This window comes from Tiliqua scincoides, chromosome 3 (assembly GCF_035046505.1).
Source record: "Tiliqua scincoides isolate rTilSci1 chromosome 3, rTilSci1.hap2, whole genome shotgun sequence".
NCBI lineage: Eukaryota > Metazoa > Chordata > Lepidosauria > Squamata > Scincidae > Tiliqua > Tiliqua scincoides.
The window spans coordinates 223,262,325-223,288,887 of NC_089823.1; the positions used below are offsets into that span (position 1 = coordinate 223,262,325).

A 26,563-nucleotide genomic window follows, 5' to 3' on the forward strand; every position below is an offset into this window, starting at 1 on the left:
AATTTGATTATTTATAATTTATTTTAATTTGCTTGATAATGTCACTTCTGGCCATGACATTACTTCCAATGGGTCCTGGACAGATTGTCTAAAAAGTGGGTCCCAGTGCTAAAAGTTTGAGAACTGCTGCAATAAGGTGTTAGTAAGTTGACATGGGGTGTGTGTGAGAGACCGTACAAGTTTTCAAAATCACTAAAATCAGAGTTTGGTGGAATAAGACCATCACATTATGTATCAATCGATGCGTAATTTCATGCAGAATGCAATGAAACAAACCACATTGAAATATCTGTTATAACAAAAGGTACAGCCAAAAAAACTGATGGGGCGGGGCAATGGTACATCACCACGCCCACCTGGGGCGTTGCCCCACCCACTACATGGGGTGATGCGCAGGCCTCCCGCACCGGGTGACTCGAATCCTAGTGATGCCACTGGGGAGGAATATTTTTAGTAGGGCCACTGAGGCATGCAAGCCTCTGCTGTCAATTGTCAAAAAACCAAAGGCGTGCCTTGACAATTTTAGTGCCTTGTTAGTGTGCCATGAGATGAAAAAGACTGAAAATTGCTGCTATAAGGCATTAAAAAGTCACTTCCAGTTTCTCCTTGAAACTGGAAGTTGCATTTTTTAAAACTGCCAGGCTCAGTCTGAGTCTGCCAGAGACCGTGGACGGACATCTGCACCCCCTGCTAGGCACAGAGGACCTGCCGAGGAGAGGGGGAGCAGAGTTTCCACTCCTCTCTGGAGGGTTGAGCAAAGGCATTTGCCAGTATCTGCAGTTTCAGGTAACCGCAGGGGGTTCCAGAACGGAACCCCTGCAGATACAGGGGCACACATGCATATAAGTAATTGAAACCAAGTGCACAAGTGAAAGAAGGGAAAGTACGTATGCTTGTGGTACATTCCCAATCCTCCACAGATGGAGGACTGAAAAATATTGTGTATTAATTGATCCAATTACACCAAAACAGGATTAAAAGAGAAAACAAGATGCACGTTGTATTTTTCAAGGGAAAAAAACAAGTCCACCAGAATTGTCAGTTTCTTTTCAAAAATGAAGAATTTTCCAAGCAACTTTGCATGCAACTTCTTTTATATTACTTCTTTTTAAGCATGCTCGATAGTGTGTATTCAAGAGGCAGATGCAGTACCTGTGCCACTAGTAATTGCTCTTCTATGTGTTGGAGAGCAGTATGCTGAACAGATGCTCCAACAGAATCATCAGACTGAGAAACATGCTATGCAAATTCACTAACCCTTCTACAGGAATTAAGTGAATACTCTTATGTTATAAAGAGGCAGTCTAATTTGCTTGGCATCGCATTGCCCATTACGTTCCGCATCCATCTCTCTCTCTCCACTGCTGCCTCCAAGATTCTCTCTCGCATATTGTACATCTGTTCTCATTCTTTGCTACATGCGTGGAGATATCCTTAGCTGCTCTTAGAGTACTTGGTTTTGGCAATAAATAGCAGTGGAATAAGTAAATGATAAGTGTCTGTTCTAGACAATGCAAGTGTCCTTCATCCACTGTTATTACAAAGAGAAAATAATCTATTTTGGACATCAACTTGCACCAAAGGGTGGTCGAAGTCAGTATGAAAGGGGCATACAAGGAAAAAGGGGGGGGGGAATCAAGAATATCTCATGGGGGAAAAATTACAGCCTAATGTCTCCAATCAGATTACGAACAAGGGCTACATACAGGAAGGGAAGTCTCATGAAGCCCAGAAACTGTTCCAAACTTATTTTCATGATCAAAGAAGAGACACAGTTCAAAATCTTTCTAACCATCACCCCATACTCGGACATTTTTCACCGTTAGAGATTCTCTCAACCCCGTTGTTCATGCATACAACCCTAACAGCTTTACCAGTTTTCCGCTTTCCTAATAATTCGCCTGCGTTGGCTCGGTCATGTCGTGAGAATGGATGATGGCCAGATCCCAAAGGATCTCTTCTATGGTGAACTCATGCAAGGAAAGCGCCCTACAGGTAGACCACAGCTGCGATACAAGGACATCTGCAAGAGGGATCTGAAGGCCTTAGGAGTGGACCTCAACAAGTGGGAAACCCTGGCCTCTGAGCGGCCCGCTTGGAGGCAGGCTGTGCAGCATGGCCTTTCCCAGTTTGAAGAGACACTTGGCCAACAGTCTGAGGCTAAGAGGCAAAGAAGGAAGGCCCATAGCCAGGGAGACAGACCAGGGACAGACTGCACTTGCTCCCGGTGTGGAAGGGACTGTCACTCCCGAATCAGCCTTTTCAGCCACTCTAGACGATGTTCCAGAACCACCTTTCAGAGCACAATACCATAGTCTTTCGAGACTGAAGGTTGCCAACATACAAATTGTTCCAATTCTCTCTTACAATGGCCCTTAGATTCAACATAAAATTAGGGTGCCCAGACTTACTCCACTGGCAAAACCATGACAATGCAACATATATAGAAATGGCTGAAATTTTGTAGTGTGGGCACATTTTATAACTCCAAGGCATTCTCCTGGCTTTGATCATGGATGGAGAAACAATGACAGGTTCTATTGTCAGATGCCATTAAAATCATACATGGGATCTTACTTTGGGTCCTTCCATTTGTCTAAGGCCAACACAAAAGGAGCCTCTTGCAGACACAGTTATTTCTGTTTAATAATTCTATTAGTGTTATAAAAATGCAGTAAGGACATGCAATCAATGGAAGCCTACAGCTAGTTCTACAAGCATAAACTACTAGCCTCCAGACTGCCCCCCCCCCAAAAAAAAGGTATACAGTTTTCAGTGTAGACTAATGAGGGGAAAACATCCTAGGAAGGTCTCTTTTCTGCAGTTAAGTATTTTATAAGACAATATGTACCTGTCTGTTAAAAATTTAACACAAACATTGATCCATGTAGCAAGTTACCCAACAGGTACACACGTTGATCATATCTTTCTGAAACACATTCAGTCAGCTAGGCGTCACACGATAGCCACTTAGGCTTACTGCATAGTAAATGCAACCATACAACAAGCAGGTTGGCTGCAGGTTCTAGCCAAGTGATACGGCAGAGTTTTACCTACCCTCCACTCCCCTAGACGTCAACAGGTCAGTGCAAGGCAGTCATCACAGCACTTAGCCTACTTTTAGAACCAGGAGGTTATCTTTGAATGCCAGATGCAAGGGAGGACATGATGCAGGTCTCTTGTTGTGTTGTGGGCTCTGGGGCATCTGGTGGACCCCTGTGAGATACAGGAAGCTGGACTAGCTGGCCTGATCCAGCAGGGCTCTTGCTGTGTTCTTAACCTCTTCTGCCATTCTGACCATGCTGGGGCTACATAGGTAGGGCCAAAGATAATTAGGTACAGTTGATCCACACAGTTGGCCCTGGCTTCCAAAGGCTACTAGAGTGGAAAGAAGGTACAGAGAGTAGCTGTCTTCTCACACAATTACTTGCTATTACCAAGATGGTGAGGTAAGACCCATGAATTAATGGGCCTTACTCCCAGGTACTGTGTATAGGATTGTAGCTTATTAGAAATCAAAAGGCAGTTATTTTAATCTCAGGTTTTAACCTGTGGTTTTTCCCCAACAGGTGTGTGTGTGTGTGTGTGTGTGTGTGTGTGTGTGTGAGAGAGAGAGAGAGAGAGAGAGAGAGAGAGAGAGAGAGAGAGAGAGAGAGAGAGAGAGAGTGCATGTTGGAGGGGGTGTATCAATATCCATGCATTTTAAAATGTGTGTCTGTTTTGCTTTATGTTAAGTTCATAGGGGGAGACGCTCACAGCAATTTCCTAGCATGCACAAATGTGAAAAAATTAGACATTTCATTCACACATAATGGTGTGCATGGATGCAAACAGCTCTCAGAATCTCTCACCATAGTGTACCATATATGGCTGCCTTCGACCAAAACACACCTGTTAAAATTTTCTGAATTTAAATATTTCTAAAAGCAAAACACCGTAGCTGCCTTCTTATGACTCTGTTCCTCATCTACAGGTTTCAAATGAAATGGGGACAAGAGAGAGGGAAATCAGATAAATTCTGCTTCTTCAGCATAGCTCTTTCTTTTTTGAAAAGTTCAGTGTAACATAAATCATGGATCAGAAAAAACTAAGAACATGACTGACCACCCAATTTCATGTCCTATTAGCCATTATCTAGAAGATGGCAAACTCACCTTAGGCTCCTTTCCTTTTGCAATACTATTTTTCAGACACAGACCACACATGCTGCCTCTGTCATTGTCCTGGCTATACTGTGATGCATATACATGCGATTTTACACAGTGATGCATCACAATAATCTCCATAGCTATGGTAGCTCTGAGGCAAGCTTGATAGACCAGTGGCATGCACACAGTGGCAATTCCCAAGTTCTACCAATTCATTCAGCTAAAGGAGGGAAGGGAATGAGGAAACAGCAAAAACAAGACAAGAAGAAACCCTACTGGTGCACTAGAATGACAAAGATTAGGTCCAATGAATTCCAAGTAGAGTAATCTCACAGACAATAGAGAAGAGCTGCTTGGCTTTACTAGTACCCCTGAAGGAGAGTATCTATACAAAATATATGGAGACTAATAAACTTCATTCCAGCAGTCCTGTGAGGTTTCCCCTCCTGTTATTCCGCCAATTCAATTTTTACCTATTCCCCTGAATGCCTTGATTTATATATAAACTTTTCCTTTCCTACAACTGACGTACAGCTCTACAGGGCAAGAAACTGAATACCTAACAGGGACATGGCATATGACAGATGGACAGACAGTCAAGAAAGACAGACAGTATGAAGATGTAGAATTCAGATAAAAGGGAAATGTTTCTCAAAGATTAAACATTTATCCAGACCAAATACGTATTTTCACATATAAGCCTCTTTTCCAAGACTTCTTTTGTCACTCTCATCATGCTGGGGTGACATGGGGGAGGGCCAATTGCATAGGGCTTCCTTATTTGATCATTGCCTGGCTAGGAGGGATAATTAGATACAGTGGATCCAAATGGTCAGCCCAACCTGCATGGTCCTGGCTTCCAAAGACTACTGAAGTGGAACAGAGAAGCAGTTCCCATACTATGTGGATAGTGAAAGTGGGTGCCTTGAGTCCAACTCATAAGAGATAAAGTCACTTTTATATGCTACATACTGGTTGGTTGAAGAAAGAAAAAAAAAAAAGACAAATCCAGCCAGAAGAAGGCAAAAGGACAAGAAAGGGTGCAGGAAATAATAAAGGAAAAAAAAAATCCCTGCATCACTAAAGTGATTAGCCTAGCACAGGGTTTCTCAACCAGTGGTATGGGTACCACCAGTGGTACTTCAGGTGGTGTCTGGTGGCACTCGCAGGACCCCTGGACACCTGCCACTCAGCAGCAACACCAGGAACTTGATACAACAAACAGCAGTAGGAGGTTCAGCTCAGTGGACAGAGCTTCAGAGCATGCTTTTACATACTCAAAAAAGCCATCCTGTCCATCCTCAGCCTCTTACTGGTGTTTGTCGTGTCTCATGGTGCATCTGGCCTCCCAGCAGTTACTTCCAGTGGTACTTCAAACAGGTGGACCATGTGAAGTGGTACAGCGGAGGACAAACCTTGAGAAACGCTGGTCTAGCAAGACAGCGGGAAAGCATTTGCTCTGAAAGTCAAGCCCAGCTGAAACTAAGTATTCCAACAGCAACAAGGAACAGTGCTACAGCACAAAATGACAGCTTTTATTAAAAACAGACTCGGTAATTGGACATGAAGCCCTGCCTTCCCAGAGGTTTCTAGAGAAGAGAAAGCTATTCATACAGCCAAAGACATTCCATGTCTGGGTGAGACACTCTGTGATGAAATCCTCACCTAACCAGGCTACTGCATGTCAGCCATTATTCTGCCAACAACAGTCATCCCAATGCACCTGAGCTCTCTTAAGGACTTTCATGCAGTGATAATTGTATGCAATGATTAACTGTATTCCGTTCAAGTGGTCTATGAATAGGGCTGAGGGCATTAAAAAAAGTTCCACTTTGTCTTCTGGTTTTGCTATTGATACACAAAGGTTTCTGAATAAATAGCTGGTACAAATAAGTGCAGAAAATAATCTCTGCATGACAAAAGGATTTCTGCAACGGACAATTGCTGAGATTCATGAACCTGTAAAAATATTTCTGTCTTTTTTAAAAAGAGGTACTGTACCTGCAAAGAGGTTGTTCTATGGAGCTTCAGTGCCCCCTTCTGGTGGACTCTAGCAAAGCAGCCAGGACAATAATCTTCTGCACATTCTAAGCAAACCTGGAGGAAAACAAATAATAAATAGATAGTAAGCTCCTAGGTCTCTTTTGTCCTAAGTCCATAAAAGTAAGTTAAAAACTGAGAAAATGGTAGCAAGTTTTTGCAACTAGGATTCAACCAGCCTATCATCAGAGGTGGGAGAAAATGGTGATAAAGAAATAAAAACACATAACACCACTTTCTGCACTTAACATTTCTGCAAAAAGAAAAATCTGCAAGAAATTAAAACTGTTCTATTTGGTTTATATTTATTATTTAACGGGGGGGAGGGTGCATAGGTAATGACTGTGGTTGTTTCTGCTGACACTATACCACCCACCTAGTGTACTTTTAAAGCGATTATAATTTATATGTATAAAGTAAATTTTGAATAAAAACACACACCACTTCTAACTTCTAGAAAACACCAAAATCTGTGAAATAAAACCATGTTCTCCCACCTCTACCTAGCATATTACCAACAATTTCATCTCAATTAAGAAGGCAGGAACTACATGAAAAGATCATTATCTCATTACCTTTCTTCTACTGTAAGGAACCACGCACATGAATATAAATAATACAATACCACCACACATGATTACAAGCATGCTATACCAGTGTTTCCCAAACTGTGAGTCAGACTTTTTTTCAGGCCTGGAATATCTTAACTGCACATCTTGCTCTCCAGTTCAGCTTTCTGGGTACCCTGGAATGGCTGTAAAGGTCCTTAGGGAGTTTCTAGTGACTCCATTTCTAGGGAGAGTCTAGCAAATGTCTACACACACATGCTATACATAATGTCTCTAGCAGCCTTGGGAGCACAGGACTCTATTATTAGTAATTAATCATTAATAGTTATAAAGAAAATATTTCTTTCTAGATCTCTTTTTTGTGAGGTGCATTGCAATAGATTGTCATTTTTTAAAAAATGGGTCCCAGTGCTAAAAAGTTTGGGAACCACTGTGCTATACAAATAATAATTAACAAATAATATACAATAATAAAGCATAATGGTAAATTACAGGCAATCCACTTATACTGCAACAAGCGTGAAATTTAAGCTACACATGTGTTGCAGAGGATTCCGACAGCTACATTCAAGGTCATGCTTATGTTGAAACAGAATTGTTCTCTTGTGTGAGGTATTTGGTGGGCCACTGTGGGATACAGGAAGCTGGACTGGACAAGCTTTTTGCCTGATCCAGCGCGGCTCTTATGATGCTCTTATGAATATTTCACTGCTGTGAGAAAAAAGGGGAAGTATACCTCCCCCCAGCACATTAACTACAATAACCAAGTATTTCTATGATAGTTTTCACCTGTTGACTAGTTTTCACCTGTTACTGTCTGTCACTTCACTACTGATGAGAAATACAACCTCCTCTCCGTCTGTTGTGAAGGATGTTGTTTTTTTCTGAAGAGGCTGAACAGCCAGTTGCTGTACAACTCAAGTGAAAACACACTCAGGCACTTCTTAAAACTTAGCAACAGGAAAAACAGCTTCTTTCTTCCTCCACAATGACGACACCAACACTTGGGTCTTCAGATTTGCCATTTTTGAACTCCTTTGTGCTCACCTGCACAAAGGAGTAAAAACAGTGACGTGCTAACAGGATATGTCTTTAGATCGGAATTAGCTACAAACTGTGGCGTAGCTAGAGGGGGTGCAAAGCACTAAGTTTTGCAGGGAGCTTCACCATGGTGTGCAAGTGGCTCCTCCCACTCCCATTCGGAGGGGGGGGAGAAAGCAAAACGGAAGGGTTCAATGGCTTCAAATGGGAAGGAGCACTTGCGTGCTGCAGTAAGGTTCCCTGCAAAACTTAGTGCTCTGCACACCCTCTAGCTACGCCACTGGCTATAAATATAATGCAGAGGCAGCATTCTGAGCAAAGTGCTAATGGAAGCCACTTTCTTCATCTCCTCCTCTGTAATGAAAATCCCACCCCAGCCCTCTGAAAAGTCATTACTAAGGCATGGGGCGGGGGCAGAGGGAGAAATAACCACAAAGAAGGCATACTCCGCCTCCATTTCTTTCTACTTCCAAGTATTCCACTCTCCTTCTCCAGCCTCCCTGACTCAACACATCCCATGCCACTATCAAGAGTCCTCAAACCCTCAGCAGCTGCTTGTCTCTAAGGTTCAGGGAACTTCCACAAGGAATATTGGCATAGCTTCTTCAAATCTTATACTCTGGATTTAACCCAGGGCATTTATTTTTAAGCTATCTGGAAAGCTTAAAAATTTAAGTAACAGGAATTCAGAGAGTAGACATTGGAAATATCACTGGTGAATCACTCATTCTGGAGTAGCAGTCTCCAAACCAGAGACCACTGCGTGCCAGGAATACTTTCCCTCACGCTACTGACACTTACCATTCTGGCGCCCCGCTGGACTTCATGTCCCCAGATTTGGACAATGAAGCGCTCTGGCCAGTTACATCTATGGTGCAATGCCCCAGTGGGCATCGCACCCAGATTTCTGGGCAGACACAACTGTCCGGAGCATTGCATTGTCCCGATTTGAAAATACAAAGTCCTGAGGAGCGCTGGAATGGTAAGTGTCGGTGGGGAAAAGATTCAGCCAAACCCCCGGATTCAGCCCACGGGCCAGGGCTTAGAGAGGGCTGTTCTAGAGAGTAAGGAAAAAAATACCATTTAGGTCAAAAGGACAAAGGCACACACTTCTGCCGTGGTCTCCAGTTTTAGTCCTGCAGTGTCCCTGTGAGTGTGCCAGGACGCCCTAAGGCAGGGGTCTGCAAACTTTATGGCCAGAGGGCCGCATGAAATATCTGGCGCAGTGCTGAGGGCTGGAAAAAAATTTAAATATAAAATTTAAATAAATAAATTAGAGATCGAACTTAGATGAATGAATAAATGAATGAGTGGGTTCATTCACTCAGTCTCTCTGGTGCTCAGAAAACCCTCCAGATGCAATCAGAGCACAGCTCTGGTCATGTTCAGTCGAGTAGGCTAGAGGCTTTCAGGGGAGAAGAGGCTGGCCGCAGGCCGGACAGAGTCTGGCTGTGGGCCACATCTGGCCCCCAGGTCGGGGTTTGGAAACCCCTGCCCTAAGGCATAGCAACACTCACTTTAGGAATCCCTGTCTTAAAACTTAACAGCTCGATTGCATGAAAAGCCTTTGCGAATTTCATCGGATGCATCCAATGAGGTGAGCACTAGCCTACGGAAGCTTATACTGCAAGAACTCTGTTAGACTCCACTACGTGTCAGGTTCGTTACATGCTCTTGAAAGTCATTTCAATATTGACATAGCTAAGGACATATACATCTAGTAGTCCCCTGCTAATTGGGTAAGAGGCACTTTTTCAAGTGGGTGCTCCTCTTTTATTTAGCAGGGGGAGAGTAACTGGCCCACCTCACCCCAGCAGTGTCTGTTCGAGTGGCTGTCTGCTATCTGCTGGTGTTCTTTTTGCATCTTTTTAGATTGTGAGCCCTTTTGGGACAGGGAGCCATTTAGTGATTTGATTTTTCTCTGTAAACCGCTTTGTGAACTTTTAGTTGAAAAGTGGTATATAAATACTGTTAATAATAATAATCTACAAAGAGAGAACAAAAAAACCAAAATCAGCTGAGTGTCTTGGGCCACCTCTGAGGCTAAACAGATTCCTTGGGAAGCAAGTTCTCTGGACTAGAGCTCACCCCTTCAGATGCATTTGATGAAGCTCTTGACAGCTGTTAATGCAATCCATCTGTTAGTCATTGAAATGTCACAAAACTCTCTTCTGGTTTGGGGTTTTCTTGCTATGCTTTGTAGACCTAGAAATCTTTCACTGTGTCAAAACTGAAATGACTTTCAAGAGTTTACTGAACAAAAAGCCTGGTACTTCTGACACGCGGCAGAGTCTTAACTTCTCTCTCAAACATCTTACAGTTCAGAATCAAAATATGACCATTTGTTTTTCATGTCAGAAACTTACCAGCAATGCCATCTTTGTCTCACACTGACCACATGCCTTTCCCTTCAGTCTAGGCTTTTCCACAGCTGCAGCATTGGCTACTTTATGTGCAAAGGACTTCTTTGCTGGCTCTGGAGCTGCAAAACATAGCGCAGATTTTTTTTTTTTTAAAGTACATTGCAAGATGCATAGATGAATAAATACATAGAAATACATAGCTCCTATCAGTGTGGATAGTGGAAGCACTGGTACGAATGCAGTTTGATACTACTGGTGGGTGGGAAGGAGAACAGTGGAAACATTTGACAAATCACAGTGCATGCATGAATTCAGTGCCTCAAGGTTCACAGGTTTCTACCCTAGTTAAAGCAGTAAATTAAATTGAACTAAGAAAAGTCAGGAGTTCTTTTCTATTCAAAAGTAAGTCTGCCTTCCCCCTATTTTTAACACTTCTAGCTCTCCAGAGCTCTCTGTGAAGTTTTCAAATAGCTGCCAAGATATCCTCCTGCAGTAGTCCTTGCCCTGTTTGAATTCAGCACCATTACAAGAGGCTAGGACAAATCCCAAACAAGCCTGTTGGAGACCGAGTGTCTTCTTGGATGGATTTCTCTCAGACAAAGGATGCTGGCCCTGCCAAGGTGGGTAAGTGCCAGCCGGTTGGTCACCCCAGTCCGACTAGCACAAGGCAGTCTAGTAGTTGTAAATCAGCCATCCAGATGATTCTGTGACATCATCAGCCCTAGGTTTTTGTATTTATTTATTTTTTTTACATTCAAGCACCCAGGTGCTTGAAGTTGTTATTTCTGGTTCTGCACTGATGGACTTGGGCTGCAATCCTAACTAACTTTCCAGCACTGACATATGAGCAATGCAACTCTGAGGTAAGGGAACAAACATTGCCTTACCTTTAGGAGGCCTCCATGACTGGCCCTCAACTTCAGGATGCAGCATATGCCCCACTGGCATAGCTATGCCAGTGCTGGAAAGTTGGTTAGGACTGCGTCCTTAGTCCACGCATTAATGAAGCAAACTCCCACTCTTTGGAAGAGTGTAGAGAACCGGACCTACCACTGCTCCCACTTCCTAGAACAGCGTGGAAAGGATTGGATTAAAGTGTAACTATTGCTCTGGAATTTTGACTTCCTGCTTGTCTTTTAAGCTCTGTGATAATCCTTTGCCAAACACCTGCCTTAAGTTCTGTTCTATTTTTGAAATGTGTCTCCTTTTTGACCCTCAACATTCTCTCCCCATTTCATTTGTCTTTTTATTAATTCCTTCAATAAACTTATTTTCACTGACTACTGATTCAGTTTACTAGAGAGAGAACTGGTAATCGTGCTTCCTATACTACTCAATCTTGCTACTGTTTGATTTTAAGTGGGACCCCATCAGACTTAGGGGCTTCTTGCTAACCAGTGGGAAAGGCTTTCTCATGATGGCCACAATCTGTCTGAGCTGTCTAGTCCTGAATGCTGGCAAGGAAAGCGATCAGTTTTCCCCAGCACATTCCAATTTGAGCAGTGAGGAGAACAAGGGAGTAAGGAACATTGCTAATTGCTAGTCGCTGTGCTCATTTGCCCCCCCCCCCCACATTGCTCCTCTTCCATCATATACTTTGACTACATTTTTCCAGCACTCACATCCCATTACCTTCTACTTGTTCTTTGAGCAGCCTCAATTTTACTTTGCCTGAAGAAACCTGTTTAAAACAAACAAACAAAGGAGTTCAGCTGGATTATTCAGCTTTGGAGCTTCTTTCAGCAGGCCCATTTTTTTTTTCTTTCTAGCCTACATATGCTGAAATGGTTGTCCAAGAATTTCACCATGCCATCAAGCCTCCACAGTGCCTCCAAAGAATCTTTCTGATGCATTCACAGTGGCCCAGCAAGTCAGGATCTGGGTAAGTGGGTCCTCTCAGGGGGAGAAAGGCGGGATAGAAATAAGGTAAATACAGGTGGGGCTTCTTTATCTATGGGTTTGGCACATGTAGATTTGATTCAGAGTGGGCACCTCAGTGGAAGGCCTCACTTGACCTCCCAGACACACCGGAAGCATCTTCTGGTCACATCTGGGAAGCTTTCTGAGGCCATGTGTAGCCTCTCCAGGTTTCAGAACGTTTCCCAGAGGTGTCGGAAAGGCACTTCCAGTCACGTTCGGAGGTCCTCCGATGGCCCCCACCTGCAGATTCCATTATCAGTGGGTTTTGGTATCTGCAGGGGGTCTGGGAATGGATACCAAGGGGATACCCTCCCCACCATGGATACCAAGGTCCAACTAAAGAAAACTAAATGACTAAGTATTCACAAGACCATTTCAATGCATTCAGCACAAGATGGTTAATAAAAAAGGCAAAAGTGGTTTTCTAAATATCCCCCAAAGGCATCATGTGAATCAGCTTGTGCAGGAAGGGGGAGGAACAAAAATATTTCTAGCACATCAGCAGTACATGCAAAACAGGGGCTTATTCCTTCACAGTTGGCTTTGCAAACGTAAGGACTTTGTGGACCCTCATTTTTCTCCAGATAGCTTCAACAGCAGCTGGTGGACAGAAAAACAGCGATATAACAGCAAGAAAGCAAAATACAGAAAATTAAAGCAAATGCAAAAAAGCTGCAAGAAATCAGAGGATATTAAATAAGGGTATAATGATTCTGTAGTACTTCTAGACAATGAGAAGGACTACAATCTGAAATTCAGTACAAGCGCAAAGCAAGACGTTGCTCCAGATGCTGGTTCATCCTCATGCAGCTTCTGCTGCACTCAACTTCAAAGCAAATGTGTCCAAAGGACAAACACACATGAGAACTCAGATGTGGAGAGGGGTAAGAGGTCTGGAGATATGGGAATACTTTGTAACTAATATTTGAATGTAATGTGAATTAAAAGAAACAACCAAGTCATACAAGCCAACCTGGAAATCCAATAGCAGTCTTACCTTTCCAACATTCTCCTTGTTGTGTGACAGCAGCTGGGGCTGTGTGCTGAACCCTGACTGCCCAGTCCTCCAGTGATATCCATTTGCTCGCCTTCAAGAGAGTCCAAATATATCATTTTACACGCCTTTTCTATATCAAGCAGAACATTTTCTGTTTAATTTCTCTACCCCTCCCCCACTCCTGACTCCAGCCATCCCAAGCAAGGTCTTAAAAACAAGAGATAAGGAAGGAACAGAACCTAGAAGAATTCAATGGAGTGCCAAGACGGTGTAGTTATTTGAAAGTCAGACCTGGAAGATCCAGGTTCAAATTCCTGCTTACCCATGAAGCTCCCTGGGTGACCTTGGGCAAGTCAATATCTCTCAAGCCAAACTGACTTTACAGGGTTGTTGTGAGGAACCACGTATACCATCCTGATATCCTCCGAGGAATGCTAGTAACAAAGGGGAAGGACTCCCATTAAGCCCTCGGAGGAAGGGCTCCCATTTAGACTCTGCCCTCTAGAGCCACCTCTTCCAGAAGGGTAGACCTGGGCTCCCAGTTGAACTTTGTCCCCTATGGCTGAGGTTTGCTGGGCAGGTATACCTGGGCTCCTATCTGGATAGCAGGTAGACCTGCTGGGTAGACCTGGGCTACCATTCTGACTCTGCCCCCTGGAGCTGCTTTTTCCAGCCAAAGTGGGCGCAATCTCGTCGCCAATGCCCTGCCCAGTGGGTGTTCCCCTGGTGCCCAACTTTGCCCTCCATCCCAGCAGGCACACTTCTCCGCTGGCGCAACAGTTGGGCGGCCACAGTGATGGTTCCCCCTCACTGACCAAAAAATCCCATACTAAGAAATCATGGTTGTTTCCCATTTCAACATTCTTTTGCATCTTTGCAAGACAACAGAAAAACAAATTATGAACTGAAAACCAGGATGTGTTGATTACAAACTCCCCCCATCCTTTTTTTCTCTCTCAGTTTCTCAAAGCTAGAATCCAGCATTAGATGCGCCAAGACAAAGATGCAGAAATTAATCGCAATGATCCAAGGCAATTAGCAACACTTAAATAGATCTGCATATCTTGTTAAGTGCAATGGAGCACTAATTGACTGCACCCTTAACAAAGCTATTCTGGGGGAGGACAGTTCGCATTATTATTCCCATTACTGAGAACTGGAGAAACAAATCCAGAGAGGTTAATAAAGTGGCTCTCAGAATGGAAGTGAAAAGAGTAACAAATATTCAGGACTGTGCTTTGTCTGCAGAACGCTTTGGCTGTCTAAATGGATTCTATCAAATACAGAACAATTACAACTTCCTTGCTTTTCTGTAAAGGCATGCATAAGCACTTAAACTATATACAAGTGAGATTCTATTAAAAGATAACTACCTTTTCATGAAACAATGGAGTACTCCAAAAGAATACAAAGTGAAGTTCAGTGGATGAAAGGGGCATTTGAAACTGAATCCCTGTATCAAAATTCCAACCAAAAAAAGAAGATGACAAAAGTCTCCGATCCTACAAAGTAAGGAGCTGGTACAGTCCAAGCATGCTGGAGGGATTTGGAAGCTTCTACTGCAGGTGCTTGCACAGTCGAACAGGCCAGCGCCTTTTCAGTTCAAAAAGAGCTTTGACTGCTTAGCTATGAGAGCCAACTGAAGTGTTTGCTAAGACCCCCTCCAGCTGAACATGGATGGAGCATGGCTGGGTGGCGTATGCAAGCATTACCATGGAGCCTGCTGTCAGCTGCTAGAACAACCACAGAGACAAACTGGACACACGGTGAGAAGCCATCTGTTGAAGAGTCGAGCATGGGAGTTTAGCACATCATGCTACCATTACTCTGATTACACAGGCCAACACACATTTTGCTTCCTTAAACATTACACCAATTCCTGGGTATATTTGGGGTGCCGATTCCAAAAATGGCATCTGTTTTGCCCTATCGCGTCTAGTTTGGGAGACACGGCATAGCCTCTTTAGTGAATGATTCAAGCAGCTTCCTCATGAGGGAGCCTACACCATGGCTTCCTCATGAGGAAGCTGCTTGAACCATTCACTGATGAGGTTATACTATATCCCCAAAACTAGACGTGATAGGGCAAAACGGATGCCATTTTTGGAATCGGCACCCCAAATTCATATCAAACCACCATAAAGTTTTGGAAAAACTTTTATGACCCTCAATTTTGTAGGCCTGTGTTATCCAATTGCAAACAGGTGGCACAACCACCATGAACTCATTCATGGAAAATTCACATTCATTCACCAAATATAAATAAACCATGGGGAAAAAAATACAACCACAAATACTATAGACCAGCGGTTCTCAGCTTTTCGGTCTCCAGAGCCCTTTATACTCCTAAACAAAGTCTCGGGGAGCTCTACTGATACATACATGGAGTCTTGGGGAGCTTCAGCATGTTGGCGCATACACAGAGTAACATAGCACCAAGCAGATGGCGGTCACTGCTTCTGGACCCCCAGGGCTCCTAGGATCACTCGTTCAGAAACACTCCTATTGATTATTTTTGCATGCCAAAAAATGTTATGGGTGCATATTCTGTTGTGCTGTTAGGTTTTTAATTATTTTATTGTTATATTGTACATAGCTTTGCACTCCAGGAACAGCACTGTATAAATCTTTCAAACAGTACATTTTAAACCCAATTTCTACTTTTTGGGAATATAGTGCAGCCTTGTAAGCCGAAATATCTCAGTCAAAGAGGCTAAATAAAGGAGTGTAGGTGGATATAGCTCAGAGGAAGGGGTAAAAGAAAAGCACAATAAAAGACCAAATGATATGAATGGAGATCTGTCACTGGAGCGTTGGCTTCAGAAGGTACAGTTCCACAACTACCAGAGGGACATGCAGATATCCTAGCATGAAAGGTGGGAGAGAGGAGGAGATTCAACTTATCACTAGCCTTTCCTCTTGCCCATGACTGCAGTGTCCCTTGCTGCCCGTCTCTCTAATAGTACATTGCCTCACTGGATTTTACACAGGGATGCATTCAAGGAGTGTGTGCTTCACAGCTGCCAAGCCCCTGTGGAGGCTGCCAGACCAGATCAGGCACATCTGGCCATCTTCCTCCTGAAGTCAAAGGCTGTTTTTTGCAACTCTGTGTTCTGAGTTGCTGTATCCTTTCCCATCTTCTGCTTCTCTGTTGCACAAACCCCTTATCAAGTGACTGGGACTCAATAGGGCTGTCGTCACCCCACTGTCAGCAGCTTCACTTCATACCTGACCAGTCCAGTCAGGGCATGGAAGCTGGCAGAGAGCTTGGTGGCGTTATGCCTGACAATGATCAACATAACTTTGATGTCCCAAGTACAGCCACAAGCCCCACACAATAGCGGACAACAGAATACAGCTAGGACTGCTGTAGTAAATATAGAATGTACAGGCGTTGAGCTCTGAGATGTCTTTGCATATTTGGCAATCTGGCAGGCACACCTGCAACTGCGCAAACGCTTTGTTATCTATGTTTAGTGTTGAAAAGCCAGTGCTCTGGAAAGTAGTAGAAAGTTATAGAAAGAGCTAGCCTTGAAGATGTTATGAAGAATCATATTTAGAAATGTGTTTGCGGTTAAGCTTTAGAGCCGGCTGGTTACAGCCAGTATGACTCTCTACATCCTCTTGGAAAATTCCCTATTACGTAGCCTTATATCATGTGTTTTGAGACTTAATAAAAAGCTGGGTCAGGAGCTGGGAGACACTTCACTTCTCCCTTGATTTCATTCTTGCTCCTGCTTCCAGCACTTTCAACCTCTCTGAAACCTGTGTCTGTTGTCTAATTCTTGCCATGGCTTCTCTGCCACACCAAGCAGCTAACTCAGGCTGCTCCTCAAGTAGCACCAAAATGCTACAGACTGCCAACTGAGGAAAATCAGAAATATGGGGTGCAAGAAGTAGAAAAGACAGAGCACAACAGTGCTGGAGTAATACAACATTACTTTCCTTGGACAGTTTGTCCATAGTTAGTTCTGCAAAAGTCTTTTAAAAACAAAAACATTCACCAGAATCTTCACCCTTGGTTTCAAAAAACAGAATTTCACTTATTATTGTAGGCCCTCCTTTTCTGTGGATTTGGGATCTGTGGATTAGACTTAACATGGGTGCCTTTCAGTCGCATCGGGGAGACTTTCTGAAGCATGGAGAGGCCACACACAGAATCCCCATGAGGCAGAATACTTTCTGATGCAACCAGAAGATTTTATTATCCATGGAGGGGGAGGTCTGGGAATGGATTCCTCACAGATTCTGAAGTCTGGCCTGTATTAAGAATATTTATACATCTTTTTCCTACAACAACAACAAAAAAAATATTATCACAAAGTAGTTTAGAAAGAAAATCAAACAACTAAATAGTTCCCTGTCCCAAAGGGGCTCATAATCTAAAAAGGTGCAAAACACCAACTATCTTAGAAAAGACACTGCACTGGATTGAGGAAGGCCAGTTACTCTGCCGCTGCTAAATATAAGACGAGTACCACTTGGGAAAGGGGCTTCTTTTTTCCAATTAGCAGGGGACTTACTCTCGCTCTTGTTTTTCTCTGCTCATGTTGGATTGCAGTTGTTGCAACCTCTTCTCCATCTCCTTATTTTCAAGTTCCAGCTGCACCTTCTCCAGCTGCAACTCTCGTACACTTCTGAAGAGATCAAACACATGTGTGAATCCAATTTGGCACTATATGCTCCTTCCACCATATAGAAGTACTTGTAATAAATTCAATACTGAAATAAAATTTATTATTTGATATCCTTTGAGACTGGCTGATATAGCTACAGTCTCTAACCCAAGGAAAAGGACAATGTGGTTTCTGTGACCTCTGTTGCACTAATACAACAGAAGCAATTCATCGGGCACCAAGATGAGACGTGCCTCAGAAAACAAAAAAGAGACACTGGAAGGCAAATGTGAGTTGGCACTAGGATTCTAAATGTTTATATAAAGAGTAGTGCATCAATTTCAACAGGGTGAACTTCCAGGTAAGTGATTTTAGGACTGCACAATCTGATACATGTCTACTCAGAAGTATGTACCACCAAATTCAGTGGGACTTACTCTTAAGAAAGTACATAAGAACATAAGAACATAAGAACAGCCCCACTGGATCAGGCCATAGGCCCATCTAGTCCAGCTTCCTGTATCTCACAGCGGCCCACCAAATGCCCCAGGGAGCACACCAGATAACAAGAGACCTCATCCTGGTGCTCTCCCCTACATCTGGCATTCTGACTTAACCCATTCCTAAAATCAGGAGGTTGCGCATACACATCATGGCTTGTACCCCATAATGGATTTTTCCTCCAGAAACTCGTCCAATCCCCTTTTAAAGGCGTCTAGGCTAGACGCCAGCACCACATCCTGTGGCAAGGAGTTCCACAGACCGACCACGCGCTGAGTAAAGAAATATTTTCTTTTGTCTGTCCTAACCCGCCCAACACTCAATTTTAGTGGATGTCCCCTGGTTCTGGTATTATGTGAGAGTGTAAAGAGCATCTCCCTATCCACTCTGTCCATCCCCTGCATAATTTTGTATGTCTCAATCATGTCCCCCCTCAAGCGTCTCTTTTCTAGGCTGAAGAGGCCCAAACGCCGTAGCCTTTCCTCATAAGGAAGGTGCCCCAGCCCTGTAATCATCTTAGTCGCTCTCTTTTGCACCTTTTCCATTTCCACTATGTCTTTTTTGAGATGCGGCGACCAGAAGTATACCTAGGATTGCAGCCCTAGTTGTCCTACATTAATATAAAGCTTGTATTTAATGACACATTCAAAAATCAATAGATAGTGAAGCACCTCAAAGATCATGTGAGAAAATGAACTTACTTTGCCTTCAGTTTTACAGAGAATCCACTTTTGGAACCAGGAAGTATCACAAAGTCATTGATATTCATGATTGCCAATTCACAACAAATTACAGCAATCTGTCAGATTGCACAGACTCAAAAGCCTGCTGAGGAAAAAAGAAAAGATGTAAATTAAAACAAAAATTAGATACTCTAATAACCAATTACCAATTCCAAATAAGCTGAAATACAGGGGAGTACAAGTGTCAATTTTGCACGGCAGGCAACCAAGTTATCTGTAGCAAGTGAGAAACAATTATCTGTAGCAAGTCTGATACAGCCATTTTCAAGCACTGTGCCGTGGCATACTGGTGTGTCACAAGATGTCCACAGGTGTGCCACAGGAATTTGGGGGAAGATCATTTATTAGTAGGGCCAATGGGGGATGTCAGCCCCCACTGGCAGTATGATGTGCCCTGTTAATTGTCAAAAAAACCTGATGATGTACCTTGACAATTTCAGTTCCTTGCCAGTGTGCCATGAGATGAAAAAGGTTGAAAATTGCTGATCTGATGGTTTGTGTTACAGCCTGATCCTATGAATGATTACTCATAAGGAACACCCACCGGATTCAACAGTCTGAACTTCTAGACTAAACAGATCAGTCATCAGAATTATGTGTCTAGGAACATCCTAGAATTTCTGGCACAACCAGAGGAACGTTTAATGCACTGTCAGCACAGCCAATATCTTTCATGATACAGCCATGTGTTAGTATAACAAGCTAACATCAGCAATGGTAGACTGATAGCTCACATGTGGCCTCCTACCTATTTTCTTTCAAACTCTGTCTTCATGTCATGCTAAAAACTGCACACAAGTTTCTCATGCGCCAGCTGTGGTTAGAGCAACAGGGCTCCCCAAGCAACTTTGGGGACACTTTCTAATTTCATATTGAGAAGATCAACTACCACATTCTCCAATGGATGTAGAGAGTGAACTGTTCCCATCCACCAACAAAATCTCTTGGTCAGAAAAGGGCCCAAGTCCCCAAGCAGCTGGAGCATTGGGCCCCACAGATTGAAGAAGCTGCCTACAACATGTATGGATTAATTAAGAGAAACATCTACCAGAAACCACAGTTACTATTCCAGCAGCACATTGAAATTGCAACACAAGAAGTGCAATAGCTTTCTGAGCAGGCAGACTAGGCATGAGAACATAGAAAGAGCCCTGCTGGACCATCTAGTCCAGATTCCTGTATCTCACAGCGGCCCAGCAGATGTGTCATGGAGGCACACAAGACAACAAGAGACCTGTATCAGGTACACCCCCGTATCTGGCATTCAGAAACAGCCTCCTTCTAGAACCGGGAGGTTGCATATATCCATCATGGCTTTGTAACCCATGATGGACTTTTCCTCCATAAATCTGTCCAATCCCCTTTTAAAGGCATCCAGGCTGGGTGCCATCATCACATCCTGTGGCAAGGAGTGCCACAGATCAATTGCACGCTGGGCAAAGAAATATTTTCTTTTGTCCAATAGTGGTTAGAGTTGATGCAAAGAAGGTTCAGTTCACACATTCAAAAGAGGCTATGATTGGGTTGCAAAGCATAAGTAAATAAGAAGACATTTGCACTTTTACTTAACATGTACAACTTGCATCTGAATGCTTTGGTGTGGACTTTTCCCATCACCGGATATCCAAGATCCTTTCGACTTAGCCTGAGACTTTATGGATGCAACAATATGTGTGCTCTACTACTGAATTACACCCCACAGCAATGATCTATTACTCTATTAGCTCTACAACTCTCAAACTGCAATCCCAGTTTTGTTTTGTGTTGTGTGGTTGTTGTTATTTTGTGTCGTGGTTTTGTATCATTCTGTGTTGCTGTTTTATGTTGTTGTTGTTGCTGCTGTGTGTTGTTGCTTTGTGCTGCTGTTGCATGTTGTGTGCTGCTGCTGTTGTGTGTTGTTTTGTGTTGCTGCTGTGAGTGTTGTGTGTTGTTGTTGCTAAGTGCAAGAGTGGGAGGAGAGAGAGAGGTGCCCACCTATGACGCCTCACCTGGAGAGCATCCCTTCCCCCTTGGACCACCTCCTTGCCTTCTACAGCAGCGAGTGATGCAGGACTGAAGCGCATCCCCAGGTGGTCCAGAGACGTCCAAAGCAGCGCGGCCCCTTTAAGTTAACTCCTTCCCAGCTGTCCCCACACACAAGAATCGCAGCATCCCTAGCGCCTCGACAACGCACTTGCCCCCCCCCGCCCCCTCGTGCCCCGGCTCCACGTACACGCGCTTGGGTGGCCCAGGGGCTTGTCCCAGCCAACCGCCGCCTCCTCCTCCCTTCGGCCGCCTCGAGGCGCCCCCACCGCTTCCCAGGCAGGGACAGAGCCGCGCAGCCGCGGGCCTCACCGTCTCCATGGCAACGGGATGCCCAGGCTCGTTCCACCGCGCTAAGCGGGGGGTGGAAATGCTTCCGACCTGTGGAATGCTCCATTCTAGAGGAGCGGGGGGGGGGATGATGGGGAACAGGGAGAGCCTACTTCTGGGAAGCCTGGGGGGATACTAGCTCTTCCTCCCAGGAAAGTGTGAATGTGGTTACAGCCTTAGGGCACGCTCCTAGGCAGGTCTACTCAGAAGTAAGTCCCACTGTGTCCAATGGGGCTTGCTCCCAGGAAAGTGTGGATAGAACTGCAGCCTTAGGGCATGCTCCCAGGCAGGTCTACTCAGAAGTAAGTCCTATTGTGTCCAATGGGGCTTACTCCCAGGAAAGTGTGGCTGGGACTGCAGCCTTAGGGCACAAGCCTATGCATGCCTTCTCCAAAGTAAGTCCTACTGTTTCCAATGGGGCTCACTCCCAGAAAAGTGTGGATAGCACTGCAGCCTTACTTCCCCAGTAAGTGTGTCTAGGACTGTGACTGTAAAGTAATAACAGGAAAGGTTTGTTTAGTTTAATTATATTCAATTTTATTTTTTTAAGATTAATTCTGTTTTATTTAATTATTTTTATTTTATTTATTTAATCAATTTACTGGCCTTTAATTTAGACCCTTAAACTAAAATTAGGTGCAGCCCCACTCCTACACATGCTCCCTGCAGTGGTGGGATTCAAATAAATTAACAACAGGTTCTATGTCCTAATGAGCAACTCAGCTTCAATTGTCTGCTGCAAAGGAAGTTGAAAGACTACAGCTGCACTCCTATACTGTACAGTACACACTTTCCTGGGAGTAAGTCCCATTGAACATAATGGGGCTTACTTCTGAGTAGACAGTCATAGGATTGCACTGTAACTTTAACCAAGTTACTGTAACCCAATGTCTAAATCCAAATTGCAAGGCTGCAATTCTGTCCTCTATAGTCATACTTACAGGCCTCTGGCCACTAGTTTCCAAGGAGGATAAACATGCGGCTGACATGCACACTTCAAATGGACATTTTTTCTTGAATTCTCAAGGCAGTTGTATAATGAAATCAGGAAGGCACCAAGAAAGGAGGTGGGAACTGCCAGGGCTCCAGGTTACCAACCTCTGGAGACACCACAGCAGCATAGCACCTTCACATCTGCACAAACCAACTGGCTGCACTGGGCTTTGAGCTGGGCCACCTTCCTTCTCAGTGGGAACTTGGTGATTTTTACCAGAGCAGTCAATCCTCTCGAGGATCTGGTTCACTTTTAGTGGTGAACATCTGGTCAGCAAAAGTGCACTGAGCACATAGTCTGACACCTCATCATCAACCAAAAGCAACAACAGCATAGTAACATCTTTATATCTCCCCTTCTTTTTTGTTCTATTACAGCATTCCTCAGCATCTGCCTCTCGCCCGCTGTACCATTTTGCATGGCCCACCTCTGGGAAGTACAACTGGAAGTAACTGGAATGACTTTATCACCAGTTATCTCCATACTAAGAGGCCAGACATGATGCAACAAACCACGGTAAGAGAGAGGCTCAGGCTACAATCCTATCCACTTTTTCCTGGTAGTAAGTCCCATTGACTATAATGGAACTTACTTCTGAGTAGACATGCATAGGATTGGGCTCCCAGGGTAGATGGGAAGGCTTTTTTGAGTGCAAGAAAAGCAGAACTGAGCCTCCTACCACTGTTTGTTGCATCGTATTGCTGGTCTCACTGCCAGGCAGTGGAGGTCTGGGGGGGGGGTCCTGCCATGAGTACCACTGGGCACCACCTCAAGTACCACTGGTGGTATGAGTACTACTGGTTGAGAAATGCTGCTCTATTGCTTTTACCACCCAGCCCCAAAAAGAATTCCAGTGAACTCTAAAGCTTCCCCCTCCAACTTCCAACTCTGCAATCCAATGCACGTCTACTCAGAAGCCCAACAAGTTCAAGGGGAGTTGTTGACTTCCAGGGTTTAAGAGAGAATGGCAGCCTTGAAGGACAGTTTCACTAATGAGCAAAAAGGTACTATGAGGGGACTATTTTTCTAGGTTGCTTTCTGACAGGCAACAGCAGATACCCATCACTTTGGTCTACTCTAGTGGCGAGTCTCCCACAAGTTTGAGGGCTGCTACTGACCAGGGAGTGCAAAGCAGGGGCCTGCAGTGGGTGGGGAGGCAGGTGAGGCAGAACCTCCCCACCACAGTCCTTCGAAAGTGTTGCAGCTGTGTAGGTGCCCAGCACCCACAACCCAGCCCAAAAATGAAAATTAACAGCACATGTAACAAGCCTTGCAGGTTTTGAGGTTCACCCTGATCACAAGTTCTTCCCAGTGCTTCTCCAGTTCTTTTTCATTAGGTGATAAGACCTAAACCCAATTTGCAAACTTGTTCAAAAAATCTTCAATTTCTAGTCAGCCTGGCATTTCACTTGCATGGGGGGAGGGAGAATAACCTAAAGGAACTTTTCTTTGAGAGAAGGAGCAATGCTAACTGTACCATCCTCAGCACACTGGGAATAGCAGCCCAATCCTATGCAAGCCTACACAGGAGCAAATCACATTCTATAGTCAATTGGGCTTGCTTCCCAGGTGTGAGTAGGATTGCAGCCTAAGGTTTATCCAACTTTCCAGAGCCAATGCAGCCCCGAGGTAAGGGAACAAACATTTTGTTGTCACAAGGAAACCTCCAGGACTTGGTGCTGGAAAGTTACAGTTAAGAGGACTTAGGACCTAATCCTATCCAATTTTCCAGTGCCAGTGCAGCTGTACCAATAGGGCATGCACTGCATCCTGTGGTTGGGGGCAGGGAACATTTGTTCCCTGAAATTATAGAATAAAGAGTAGGCAATAATTACTGTTAAAATAGGGGAGGGGATCAGGGTTGCATGGGAGAGGGGGTCAGGGCTACATAAGAACAGCCCCACTGGATCAGGCCATAGGCCCATCTAGTCCAGCTTCCTGTATCTCACAGCAGCCCACCAAATGCCCCAGGGAGCACACCAGATAACAAGAAACCTCATCCAGGTGTCCTCCCTTGCATCTGGCATTCTGACGTAGCCCATTTTTAAAATCAGGAGGTTGCACCATACATGTCATGGCTTGTAACCTGTGATGGACTTTGGAAATTTGTCCAATCCCCTTTTAAAAGCATCTAGGCCAGGTGGCATCTAGGCCATCACCACATCCTGTGGCAAGGAGTTCCACAGACCAACCACATGCTGAGTAAAGACATATTTCCTTTTGTCTGTCCTAACCCTCCCAACACTCAGTTTTAGTGGATGTCCCCTGGTTCTGGTGTTTTGTGCGAGTGTAAAGAGCATCTCTCTATCCACTCTGTCTCTGTCCATCCCCTGCATAATTTTGTATGTCTCAATCACGTCCCCCCTCAGGCGCCTCTTTTGTAGGCTGAAGAGGCCCAAATAGCCTTTCCTCATAAGGAAGGTGCCCCAGCCCAGTAATTAGCTTAGCCCAGGGGTTGGCAACCCATCTGCTCTGGGCAGCAGCAGCAGGAGGTGTGGAGCTGCACCTGCACTTCACAGGGGAAGGCAAGTCTTCCCTTGGCTCCTCTCACTGGGGACCTTGAGCCCATCCAAGCTGGAGAAGTGTGCCAGGGAGACATAAGCGATCTTCAGTCCCTTCCTGTGTGAGAGATGGGGGGGGGGGTTTTGATGTCTCTTAGGGGCAAAAAGTCTTCTGGGGAGAGCCACTGGTGGGGTGAGACACTGGGAGACTGACCCTCTTGCCTGGATCAAAGGTGGAGGGGGAGCTCCAAAAACTTCTGCAGTCTGGAGCTGGAAGGAGGAGGCGCCCCTTGGAGGTCATTCTCCTCCAGACTGACAATGCAATGCTAGGCATGTCTACTCAGAAGTAAGCCCCATTGTGTTCAATGGGGCTTACTCCCAGGAAAGTGTGGATAGGATCGCAGCCTCAGTGACGAAGATGAGATGCTTCCTTCTTCGCCTTCTGACTGACAGTGTCTACTCAGAGGTAAGTCCCACTGTATTCAATGGGGCTTACTCCCAGGAAAGTGTGGCAGAGTTTGCCACACTTTCCTGGGAGTAAGCCCCATTGAACACAATGGAACTTACCTCTACGTAGGCACTGAGCATAATCCTAACCAGGTCTACTCAGAAGTAACTCCTATTTTGTTCAATGGGGCTTACTCTCAGGAAATTGTGGTTAGGATTGCAGCCACTGTCAATCAGAATGTGAAGAAGGAAGCATCTCATCTTCCTCACTGAGGCTGCGATCCTATCCACACTTTCCTGGGAGTAAGCCCCATTGAACAAAATAGGAGTTACTTCTGAGTAGACCTGGTTAGGATTGTGCTCAGTGCCTACATAGAGGTAAGTTCCATTGTGTTCAATGGGGCTTACTCCCAGGAAAGTGTGGCAAACTCTGCTGGGGCTGCAATCCTCAGGGCGATGGACGGGCAGCTGAACTGCTCCTAGTCAGCGAGGCTGCATGCTGACTGTTCCTGTTGCCCTCGTTAGCAGGAGGGGACACATGGCGGCAGGGGGGGCTCACCCTCCGGGGCAGCGGGGGCTCTTTGAGTGGGAGCGGCTCCAGCGTCCCCCTCTTCCTCCCGCACCCCCGACCCACCGGGAAAGCTGAGCCAGCTAGCTCAGCCGGGGAGGACAGGCGCAGGAGGGGCAACTGCTCCTGTTTCTCTTGTTAGCGGGTGGGGACACATGGCGGTGGGGGGGGCTCGCCCTTGGGGGCAGCGGGGGCTCTTTGGGCTCCAGCGCCCTCCTCTTCCTCCCGGGCCCCCGACTCACCGGGAGTGCTGAGCCTAGCTGGAGAGGAGAGGCGCGTGGCGAGCAGCTGAATTGCTCCTCATCAACGAGGCTGCAGGCTGGCCGTTCGCGCCCTCTCCTGCATTCTCCGCGCAGTCGCAGGAGGGTCATAGCTGTGCGTGCGCTCCCCAGCCAACAACCGGTTCTCCGAACCAAGAGGTGAACTAGGAAGCGGTACTATAGAACCGGGGCGAACCGGCTCAATCCCACCACTGGCTCCCTGAGAAGAAAGTTCCACTGGGGGCTTACTCTAAAGCGCATTTCTAAAGTACTGGTGGTACTTGTGGTGGTGTCTGGTGGTACTCATAGAACCGCCAGATCCCCTCTCCAGCTTCCTGGCAGTGAGGTCAGCAATGCAACATGATGCAGGAAGCTCAGCTTGGTGGGCAGAGCTCCAGCATGTACTTTTTGCATGCTTGAGGCAGCCCTCCCATCTGCCCTGAACTTCTTAGTGGTGTTTGTTGTGTTGTGTCTAGCCTCCCAATCCAGAAGTAACTGGCATT

At 45.1% G+C, this 26,563-nt stretch overlaps 1 protein-coding gene across 1 annotated transcript in view; it reads right to left on the reverse strand.

The window, feature by feature from the left end:
- Positions 1-18,964, reverse strand: part of ZBBX (zinc finger B-box domain containing) — a 91,299-nt gene extending 72,335 nt beyond the window's left edge. The window contains exons 1-6 of the mRNA XM_066622601.1: positions 18,897-18,964; positions 17,602-17,715; positions 13,079-13,169; positions 11,794-11,842; positions 10,165-10,280; positions 6,150-6,245 (exon numbers count right to left, since the gene is read on the reverse strand). Of these exons, the coding sequence (XP_066478698.1) occupies positions 6,150-6,245; positions 10,165-10,280; positions 11,794-11,842; positions 13,079-13,169; positions 17,602-17,715; positions 18,897-18,964 (534 nt within the window). The remainder of the gene's footprint in view (positions 1-6,149; positions 6,246-10,164; positions 10,281-11,793; positions 11,843-13,078; positions 13,170-17,601; positions 17,716-18,896) is intronic.
- Positions 18,965-26,563: the final 7,599 nt, after the last annotated feature.